This window comes from Mastacembelus armatus, chromosome 21 (genome assembly GCF_900324485.2).
Source record: "Mastacembelus armatus chromosome 21, fMasArm1.2, whole genome shotgun sequence".
NCBI classification, from domain to species: Eukaryota; Metazoa; Chordata; class Actinopteri; order Synbranchiformes; family Mastacembelidae; genus Mastacembelus; species Mastacembelus armatus.
The window spans coordinates 4,360,291-4,370,198 of record NC_046653.1 but is presented as its reverse complement, the minus strand read 5'-3'; the positions used below and the strand labels follow the sequence as shown (position 1 = coordinate 4,370,198).

The 9,908-nt window shown below is 40.3% G+C and overlaps 3 protein-coding genes across 4 annotated transcripts; 1 reads left to right on the top strand and 2 right to left on the bottom strand.

Moving 5' to 3' along the window:
* Window positions 1-34: 34 nt before the first annotated feature.
* Window positions 35-4,555, top strand: ormdl1 (ORMDL sphingolipid biosynthesis regulator 1). The gene is made up of 4 exons (XM_026295480.2): window positions 35-188; window positions 2,734-2,913; window positions 3,733-3,884; window positions 4,150-4,555. The coding sequence occupies exons 2-4, from the start codon at window positions 2,740-2,742 to the stop codon at window positions 4,283-4,285; spliced, it is 462 nt and encodes a 153-aa protein (XP_026151265.1). The 5' UTR covers window positions 35-188; window positions 2,734-2,739; the 3' UTR covers window positions 4,286-4,555.
* Window position 4,556: 1 nt separating this feature from the next.
* adat3 (adenosine deaminase tRNA specific 3) lies at window positions 4,557-9,894 on the bottom strand. Of its 2 annotated transcripts, none has more exons than XM_026295476.1 (2): window positions 9,808-9,894; window positions 4,557-7,198 (listed from the first exon to the last, which is right to left on the bottom strand). In XM_026295476.1, exon 2 carries the CDS (start codon window positions 7,180-7,182, stop codon window positions 6,166-6,168), a length of 1,017 nt encoding a protein of 338 aa, XP_026151261.1. In that variant the 5' UTR covers window positions 7,183-7,198; window positions 9,808-9,894; the 3' UTR covers window positions 4,557-6,165. The 2 variants fall into 2 exon arrangements, with proteins under 2 accessions (XP_026151261.1, XP_026151262.1); XM_026295477.1 differs by lacking the exon at window positions 9,808-9,894 and adding an exon at window positions 7,701-8,204.
* On the bottom strand, window positions 8,330-9,889 carry alkbh6 (alkB homolog 6). Its single transcript, XM_026295478.1, has 2 exons — window positions 9,808-9,889; window positions 8,330-9,201 (listed from the first exon to the last, which is right to left on the bottom strand). The coding sequence occupies exon 2, from the start codon at window positions 9,194-9,196 to the stop codon at window positions 8,492-8,494; it is 705 nt and encodes a 234-aa protein (XP_026151263.1). The 5' UTR covers window positions 9,197-9,201; window positions 9,808-9,889; the 3' UTR covers window positions 8,330-8,491.
* Window positions 9,895-9,908: the final 14 nt, after the last annotated feature.

Genomic DNA, 9,908 nt, shown 5'->3' with positions numbered 1-9,908 from the left:
GCGGTTCTAAGTCCGACAGGTTAAGTTAGGCATTTTATACCTAGCGCTGAACGCCTTGAAAACGCGTCTACTTCCGCTCGGACAGTCTCCGACGTGCTGTCTGCGCTGAGAAGTGCACACAACAAGAGAGATAACCCGGCTCTCTCCATAGCACTTTGAAGAAATACCTTCACTGCTCGCTACTACCTGTAAGTTTACGACGCTGGGTTCGTGGGTGTTTTGTTTTGCACGTTTAACCATGTAGGTTAGCGTTTCCTAACATATCGTATTTACTATTTGGTGCTGACCAACTTGGTTTACGAACAGTGGTGGATTGGATCGGGCTATGTGCTGGAAACGAAAACATGTCTGGGGCCGTTTCATGTTTACATGCCTACTTTGCAAGGCATGTTAGGCACTGTAGGATAGATAGCATTGGTTTACATTAAGTCGCTGAGATGTGTAATCAGTTTGCTTTCTTGTGTTTGTTTACATAGTAAATTTTAACAATACCGCAGTTTGTTGAACCACGAAAATTAATCAGCAAATACACAGAACCACTGGCAAAGGTCTGAGCACTAACTTAACGTGAAGTCAAATCATGTCTGACTGTCCAATAGTCATTCCTCCAGCAGGATCTATGGGCTTCTTGCCAGGTATGTTATATCAGATCATGTGTTATCTGTTCCATCATGTATGAACTTTGACTACCCACAGAAATTAGTAGCATGTTTTGCTGCAGAATAATATAATTGTGCGTAACCACTTCCTATTATAACGCATCCCCTCATTCACACCATTACACAACAGTTACATATTTTTTACAAAACGTCATTTTACTGCTAAAATACAAAACTTTCATCTTAAACGTGGCACGCGTCAGGCCTTGTTGATTAAGTCAGCTTTGCCTTTAATGTCTGTAAATTAGGCTTAGGTTTCCTTCCAACCTGACAGCAAAAAGCCAGAAGGCAAAGTTCAAGAAGATTACACGAGGTGTTTTTGTCACATTCGGACACGCACTGTCTGCCCTTGCAGCTAGGACAAAGTGTTACAGTGGTACTCTGGTAATATCATTTGATACTTCATGTAAATACTGAAAATTGTAGATGGTGAAGATTTACAGTAAAGGTTGAAGACATACTGTAGTCAATGTAAATGATATTTTCTGTGTTACAGTATTGTAGAATTCAGAGCTTGTGTCAGTCGGTGTTAAATTTGGCACAAGTTGCAGAATACAACCTTCTGAGCACCCCCCCCCCCACTCCATCCCCTGATTCCAGGCACAAGGAATGGTATAGTATCCATCCATTATCTATACCTACTTATTCCTAACCAGGGTCACAGGGATCTGTTGGAGCCTATCCCAGCTCTCTTTGGGTGAAAGGCAGGGGTCCACCCTGGACAGGTCACCAGTCCATCACAGGGCCACATAGAGACAAACAACCTCACACACTCACAAAATGAGTCCTATGGGCAATTTAGAGTCACCAATCAACCTGACATACATGTTTTTGGACTGTGGGAGGAAACCAGAGTACCTGGAGTAGGCTGCCTCCATGAAAGGAGACCTGCTCTCCATGTAGAAAAAGGTAAAAGGCTCAACCTGAGATTAAGAAAAAGCAACGCTAAGGACAGCATATTTATGAATACTATATTCCATTTCTGCTAATAGACCTTTCCGAATGTTACACATTGAACTATGAAATCATGTGTGAATCAGTGTTAATTTTGGCAGCTATTTTAGAGTTAGTCTTAGTCTTCAGATGAAAACACTTAGTCGTCTTAGTCACATTTCATTTCATGTCATTACGTTTTATGTATGTAATTTTCATCCTTTATAAATTTAGTCTAATTTTAGTTGACGAAAAGTCATTATGTTTTTGTTCAACTATTACTCATTAATTTAGTAAAAAGCAGTTTTTTCCTACCAAATCCCACAGGTGTAGAAGCCAGGTAACTGGCAACTGACAATTCAGGTCTCCTCTGCTTGCAGCTCCACTGTTAACTGTACTGTGAACTTCTTGAGATGCCATCTGCACGTGTCCATGATCCAGTCCGATGACAGACACACTGTTTAAGTGTAAACTGACCATGTAGCTTGTTTTAAATGTCTGATATCTGGCAAACAGTGTTCTAGTCCTGTCTCTCCAGCAAAGGGCAAACAAACATTTAGTCATAGTTTTTTGTCATCATGTATTAGTTTTAGCTCGTCAGCGTCAAGTCCTGGTCATTGAAAAAAGGGTGTTAATGAACATTTTTCATCATTGTCTTTCTTAACAAAATTAACATTGGTAACAGAGTCACATCAGCAGATATTACAACAAATATCAACCTGACATTTAAAACCCTTTCAAGTCCAGTAACGATTATTAATATAGTCAGGAAAACCATGGACAAACTACCACCAGTTTAATCTCCACATTAAAGAAAAATAGATACTTGAAGAGGGAGGCGTTTTGATTAGCACTCTTGTAAGATGTGAATATGAGTGTGAGTGTTTGTGTCTGTCAGCCCTGTACGAGACGATCGATCTGGCCAGGGTGTAGCTGGACTTAGCAGTATAGATAATGGATGGAGAGAGAAAGATTCTTGACCTCACCTGATGAGTATTCAATGCAGAAAAGTGACTTTTTAGTAATATCATAAAAGTAATTGTTTACTGTAAATTAGAAAGAAGAAAAGATAACTATAAATGTTACACAAAATTTATTTTGTAGGGTTATTGTTTTGGGGTTTTTTTTTTTCTGTCCATAGAACAGAATGAATGTGGGTGTGGCACACAGTGAGGTGAATCCAAACACTCGGGTGATGAACAGTCGAGGGATCTGGCTGACCTATGCACTTGGTGTTGGAATACTTCACATTGTGCTTTTGAGCATACCCTTCTTCAGCGTGCCAGTGGTGTGGACCCTAACTAATGTTATACACAACTTTGTAAGTTACACTCTTACTGTGTCACTGTTCCTCTCTAGACCAATATCAGCAAATTAGAGCAGTCAGATTATTGTCAGATTACTCTCCAAAACAATTAACAATTTTGATTTAAGGGTGTTTTAGATAACATTTTTAAGTGTAGATTCCAACTCAGCCTTGCGTTCATGTTCAGTGAAACAGCCTGATATCTTTTGATTTGGCAGTGCTTAAGATATGTTCTCTTTATGATAGGTTGTTGATGTGTGAACTATTATGATAATTTCTTTACTCCACATAAGGTCTGTAGCTAAATCTGACCCTTTATTGTTATATGGCTGGCCACAAGTAAAGGAACAAAGTTGATGTGTAAGACATTGAATAGTGCTAGCACAAAGCACTTTACAGGGATTGTGAATCACAGCCAATACGGAAGGCTATTAACAGCAGCAATTAAGGTCAACTATAGCCTATTGTTTTCCACAAAATACAACAGCAGTCTGCTGAGTACAGCACTTTAGTTACATTGCTTTTTCCTCTGTAATGCAGGTTTCCATTTAACATATAATCTCAGTCAACTTTTTTCTTTTTTTTTCTTAGACTGATGAATTTATTAAAGGCTTATGTGTATCTGTCAGATAAGAGGAACGAAGAAACAGACAAAATACCTGAACCAAATGAATCAATTTTTTTCCACTTTCATATAATTGATATTTTACAGTGACTGCAAAATTAATAAGTGACCTTTTATTAAATTCTGGTGATGAAAAACAAGATGCAAACACAAAGATCTGCTATGGTCTTCTCCTTGCTGTACTGTTGACTAGGTTTATATCTCTACAGGGTATGTATGTCTTTATGCATGCGGTGAAAGGCACACCTTTCGAGACCCCTGACCAAGGAAAAGCCAGGCTTCTTACACACTGGGAACAGCTTGACTACGGTGTGCAATTCACTTCATCCAGAAAGTTCTTCACCATCTCCCCAATCATTCTGTATGTATTAAATATCCCCTTTACTTTACACTAATTGAAATTTTTAACATTGATATAGGAAAATAACTTTTTATATTTTCATCAAACTTTTCTTACTTAGTACCCATAAAATATTTCAATGCTCAACTCTGAAACTGTTGATCATGGCTACAACATTAAATGTTTTAGGATAGGCATGTGTATAGAATCCCTGAAGAGAAACATGTGCACACCTTTTGTGTTATACAGCTCATTTGTGAATTAACCCACCTCTTCTGTTCTACAGATACTTCCTGGCAAGTTTCTACACAAAGTATGATACAACCCACTTCGTCATAAACACTGCCTCACTTCTGAGCGTCCTGATTCCCAAGCTTCCACAACTACATGGAGTAAGAATTCTTGGCATCAACAAGTATTAAATAATTGTAAATTTTATGCCTCATAGCAGCAGAAGTTAATTCCTGTGTAGTCTGTACCGCCAACGTGTGCGCTAAATTGTTCAGTTTGTGTAATTTTCACTGTTGTCGTTTAGATATAGCAGGTATAAGAAATGTTTAAAAAACAGGAGTAGGTTTGTAGATGACAGGATGCCATATGCACTACTAACTAATGTGAATATTTAATGATGTATTTTGGTCTGCATAGGCCTGGGCTGGCCCAGGCATCTGTAAGGTTTATGGTGGATTTTGGTTTTTTTTTTTTTGTTTGTTGTTTTGTTTTTTTTTGGTCCTCAATACACATGGTGACAGAAATTGTGAGTATTTCTGTTTCTAGTCACAGGGAAGTCCCAAATGTTTACTCTTCTGAGGGTAGGAGTCTGTGGCTTGCCATTTATTGGTACATTCTCACTTTACAATAGTTGAAAGACATGTTTATACTGAATGAACGATGGAATCACTCTTTATTTGCATGATTTTCTTGTTATGCAGATCATTTCTTATTTGCAACTCAGTCAAAATGTGGCTGTTTTTTCACTGTACAGTTTTTTGTGAATATTACATTGTGTATGTTTTAAAAAAAAGTCACGTATGTAGACATGAAACAAATCCTCATGTTACGTGTTTACTGAGAGAGGTCTAAGTGTCTTTGTGAGGAAAATTACACTTATGTAGCTGCTCTCTTCATATTATGACTTTATATCAAAGCAGCTAGTTCTGCTCTATTTGACCATAGCTCATAATTCTTGATATTTGTTTTTAATCTTATTAAAATATTTGTGCCCTCCAAATGCTGCATTTCCCTTTCTTGTGCATAGCATAATTGCTGGTGGAAATAGTATGTTTAGAATGAAATGACACTTCTCAGTACTTGTCAGAAAGATGATTTTAAAATTCTCAGATTATGAATTTTACAGATGAACCTGTTTTGTGAACTGTAGAATGCTCTGCAGAGAGTAGTAACACAGACAACTCCAGTCTTATAAGTGAAGGTACCAACCCACCCAATCTGGGTGTTTCAGTGCACTGTAAAAATACATGAAATGGTGGAGGATTACAACAAATTACACACGAATAACTTCAGCAACTTTCTGCACATTGATGTGAAGTATGACCTAATTTGTATACAGTATTATCTGAATACAAGCCTGGCATTCTTTTCAAGCTAATGGACAGTGAATTTGCATAAAAAATATATAAAAAAACAGCACCTATTTTTAAAAAAAAATCTGCAGCTGTAACACTCGTGGCACGTGTATTAAAAAGGTTAGGGCCATAACTTTTCACCTACAGTTCTGAGCTTAACATTACTGTTATCAGTGTATGTGCAACTAGTCTGACAAAAACTATAAATAAATCAGAAGCTACAGTACCACTCACATAGGTTGAATACTTTCTGATTTTTGTATGTTCTACATTTTGGATTAATAATGAAGTCACCAGTACCATGACTTATGAATCATGGACCTATGAATGGAATTATGTGTTAAACAAAAAAGTGATGATAAACTATATTTCATATAGACTCCACAAAGCAGCCTGTTTGCCTCGGTGACAGCTCTCACTATTAGCAATATGTGACCCAGCTTCAGGAGCATGAGTAAACCTCTGGCTGCCAACAGTGTCTGCTGTTGCCTCAAATTGAGCCTGCTATCTCTATTCAGGAGGTGGTCACCTGCACTGGTTTTAGTTACTAGGTGTGTCTTGTCCAGAATTTATGGGTGGAATTTAATAATGTGTCAGAGATCATCATTTGTGTTATGCTGTTGGTATATGGCAAGTAGCTATTTGACTGCTCAACTGAGAGACATAAGTCCATAGTTACTTTAAGACACTTTACTACTTTGGGGGATTTTAGTACTTTAAGCTATGTTTAGATCATCACAGTGCTTGCTCAGGATCCCTCTGTAAACCTCAAAGCGATGGTTCAGATCTCTCTGGGAGTGGATTTTGAACTTGGTCCCTAAAGCCCCATCTGCAGAAGCCATCCCATAGAATACACGGCTGACCCGTGAGTGGACCAGCGCCATGGCACACATAACACAAGGCTCTCGGGTCACATAAAGGTCATAGCCAGTGCATATGTATGGTTGGGAGCTCGCCTCTGTGTCAGGCTTACAGTGAGGGGTATCTGAGGCTGGTGAAAGAATTTGGCATGCAGGGTATCTGTCAAAAGAATAACATCCCCCACCTTGGCTCTGAGCCACGAGGTCAATACAGACCATGACTGCGTGATGGAGGGGATGTTCACCTCGGCAGTCGTGGCCCACTGCAATGATTCTCTCCATAACTGGGTTCACTATTACAGCCCCAACTGCCTCCATCCCCATGTCCTTTCCAGCTTTGGCGGCATTTAAAGCAGCCATCATGTACATTTGCATTGCAGCTTTCTGAGCTGGATTGAAGAGCTCCCCTCTCAGGGCGACCGTCACGTGCTTGTCCTCATGAAAGGAGGTGGGCCAGTGTTTGCTCGCCAGCTCAAACTGAGGTCGGGTCAGAGGCAGACGCGCAGGAACCTTAACCACAAACGGCTCACCCAACCCATCACATCTGACTCTGTCTGAAGGCAACAGAGTGTTGATGCTGGCCACTTTTACGTCCGGTGAATCACTAGTGAGGCACACAAGCACTTCCAGAGGGTGTGGGCTCCCCTCCTTCTTGCAGGCCCGCACCCTTTTGAGATGAGGAAGTTCGTTCAACGGGTAAAGGCCGTTCAGCTCTCGGACTAGTCGGGAGGTCTCTTTTTTGTTGAGAATGGGAGCAGCAAACGCCTCTATCAGCTCAACGTCTTGCGACTGCTCATCTGATAGCACAGGATAAGCAATCCAGGAGTCAGTGTCGCATGGTGACCCCTTCCAGCGTTTCCTCTGTGGCTCCATTGTTTTTGCCGTGTGCCTGTGAAGGATGATTTCACACCAAAGCAAAACATAGTTAGTGCATTTGCAAGTGTCACCAAATTAAGCCTGATCGAGCATTTGTTGACATGAACAAGCCAGCTATGACTCCAGAGACAACTGTGAATTTGTAATACTTCCTCACTCTGTTTAAAATGTTACATAGTTAATGGGCTACTGCTGTTTGATGCATTTTCCAGTTTGGTGCGGGGGGTCTTTGAATGGAAAGAAATATGTTTTTCTTAACCTGTACCATAAAAAAATACTGTTTTGCGTCTGTGTCAGATAAAAGAATTGAGACTTGAAAATGGACCAGATGGACAGAAACAATGCAAAACAAACAGAGTGACACAAACTTTGAGTGTGCATAAGAGACTTTTATAGTAGAGTCAAAGTGATGCTAACAGGTCAGGGCATACATTGGTATTGATGTGGGTAGTAAAAGAAAAAAAAATCTAATATGTTTGAAATATTGTATTTCGAATTGAGTTTTGGTGAGTAACCATTAAAGGGTAACTCCAGCAGTTTCAGAAGGGTGATAGATTCATAAGCAAGAGATCTGCACAAAAAGAATCACGTCAGCATAAGTTGAGCTCCAAAAAATACCAGATCTAGCAGATTTCCCAAAATGCATCTTCTTTAACTTACTTTCTTGACAAAGCTCTGTCCTGAGCCACTAAAGACAGACAATTGCTTTGATAGGTTTGTTAGGTTTTTGTGGCAAGCAAACTCAATTATATGTGTAAAGCTGGTGGAGTGCCCTTAAATTCAACACAGACTTATAGTGACTGTGTGTTAACTAATGCCTTTTACAGTATAAACATTAATTTGTCAGCACTCTGGTGGACAAACTTTGACACTGTTCTTAAATTACCTTAAACACAGCTGGCCCTCAAACATGTCAATACTATTATATCTGTGCAAAGCTAACCTCAGCTGATAGGATCATGGCCATTCTGATTGGTGGAGCTCTTTTATGCATATGCCAAGCACAACTAATTATAATTCCATGTATATTTTATGTATGTAGTGCTGTACATACAGTGCCGAAACAAATATCTCAATAAAATTTGAGCATCAGTTTGACGAGACTCATTTACCAAATGGATAAACAAAACATTTTGGTGTGTCACAAATGCAAAGAGGAAGAGCTACTACAGTTCCAGATGTACAATGACATCACTTGACCACCCACAGATGTTTAACAAAACTAGAAGTGATCCATTAAAGACATGAAAGATAATTCATAAAAGTGCTTAAATGGGAAAAGTAGCATAGTATCATGCAGTCTTTTTCATTTTCTTCCAAGTATAAGCTTTGCCTTTATGACTTTGGGCACATGTCGTATGGTCAGTGACACTCTGGTGTCCCGTATCAGTGTCTTTCCTGGCTCGCCCCCAGCAGCAGACAGGTTCGCCACTTTGTCTGTCAGAGTGTCCTGGGCACGCGCCTGGATGCCATGAAGGAGTTGCTGGTACATTTCATCCTGCAGGATCAGAAGACTGCGCGGCTTCACCAGCAGGGAGAACAGGTAGCGGTTCTCCTCCGTCTGCGGGGCATCGCCCTCCAGGCAGCTGACAGGTGCGTAGAAGTCAAGGAGGGTGTGAGAGCCCAAGCTAATGGTGGTGACAGTAGGGTGGTACAGAGGGCCATCTTCATGAGGCATTATCCCTTCTCCTTGTTTGTACTCATTCACCAACACATGGTTGGCTGTTTGCCCATTGAACGCACCTAGAGAGGAAACTTTCTCACAGTACGTCTGAAGCCAGTCAGGGATCTTCTCTGCCACCATGCCTTTAGGATGTGGTAATCCTCCCCAGTTCTGAAGTCTGCGGCCTGAAAGCTGGGTCCATTTAGTTTTTGGAGACCTATAGACCTGCTGCAGAAGGTAGGATTCCTCATCTTCTGATATGAAATCTGGGATGTAATACACTGTTGGCAGTGCATCGTGTACGACAAACTGCTTCAGCTCCTCCAATATACAAGCTGGCTTTTCCATGACTCCTTTAGAAAATCAACATGATAACATACTTGTTAAAACCCAAATCAAAAGTGCTAATGCGGGATAACCTCGCTGGTGGTGGATAACAGAATGAAGTGTACCACAACCATGTCTGATAGCCGCTTCTACAAACACTACAAATGAAAATCACACTAAAGCATCAAAAGTCAAGTACAAGTTATCTTATTAGAGAGCTAACAATATGTCTGCGTCCCCCATAAGCTTTTAGCTTCCTCGACCCGTTTATAGACCCAGTCCAATCCACTACAACCATACTGTGACTGATCCGCACTGACACTCAGCTTACATACTGCTTTGTTACTGTAGACATTTTTAGGTGGCCTTTTGTTGTTTTTTTTTTTTTTGGCTGATGATGCAGATAACCTTACTTCCGTGCGACTTCAGTCATATCAAATATGTTGTCTTTAAATGACACTACTAACTGTCAGCGTAGCCAAGAATACACTTTGCCCCCGAGTTAATGTTTTTGTCTGAAGTACCGCGACGTTTCTGGTGCCCCTGAAGGTAGGAAGGCGGGAAAGAGCGCCACGGCGCCTGAAAATACACAAACATAAAACTACATTATTTTACTCAAACTTCTAGTTTACCTTTTTCGAGAGCAATGCTTTGAGAAATATATCGTTTGGTCAAACACAGGGCTTCGTGTTCAACACCATGCTAACTCTCGTGTGCAACACACTAAAATGCT

Coding starts and splice junctions, on each gene's coding strand:
- ormdl1 (XM_026295480.2), top strand. CDS start 2,740: ATGAATGTGGGTGTGGCACACAGTGAGGTGAATCCAAACACTCGGGTG. Junction 2,914..3,732: donor CTAATGTTATACACAACTTT/GTAAGTTACACT, acceptor ATATCTCTACAG/GGTATGTATGTCTTTATGCA. Junction 3,885..4,149: donor ACCATCTCCCCAATCATTCT/GTATGTATTAAA, acceptor TCTGTTCTACAG/ATACTTCCTGGCAAGTTTCT.
- adat3 (XM_026295476.1), bottom strand. CDS start 7,182: ATGGAGCCACAGAGGAAACGCTGGAAGGGGTCACCATGCGACACTGAC.
- alkbh6 (XM_026295478.1), bottom strand. CDS start 9,196: ATGGAAAAGCCAGCTTGTATATTGGAGGAGCTGAAGCAGTTTGTCGTA.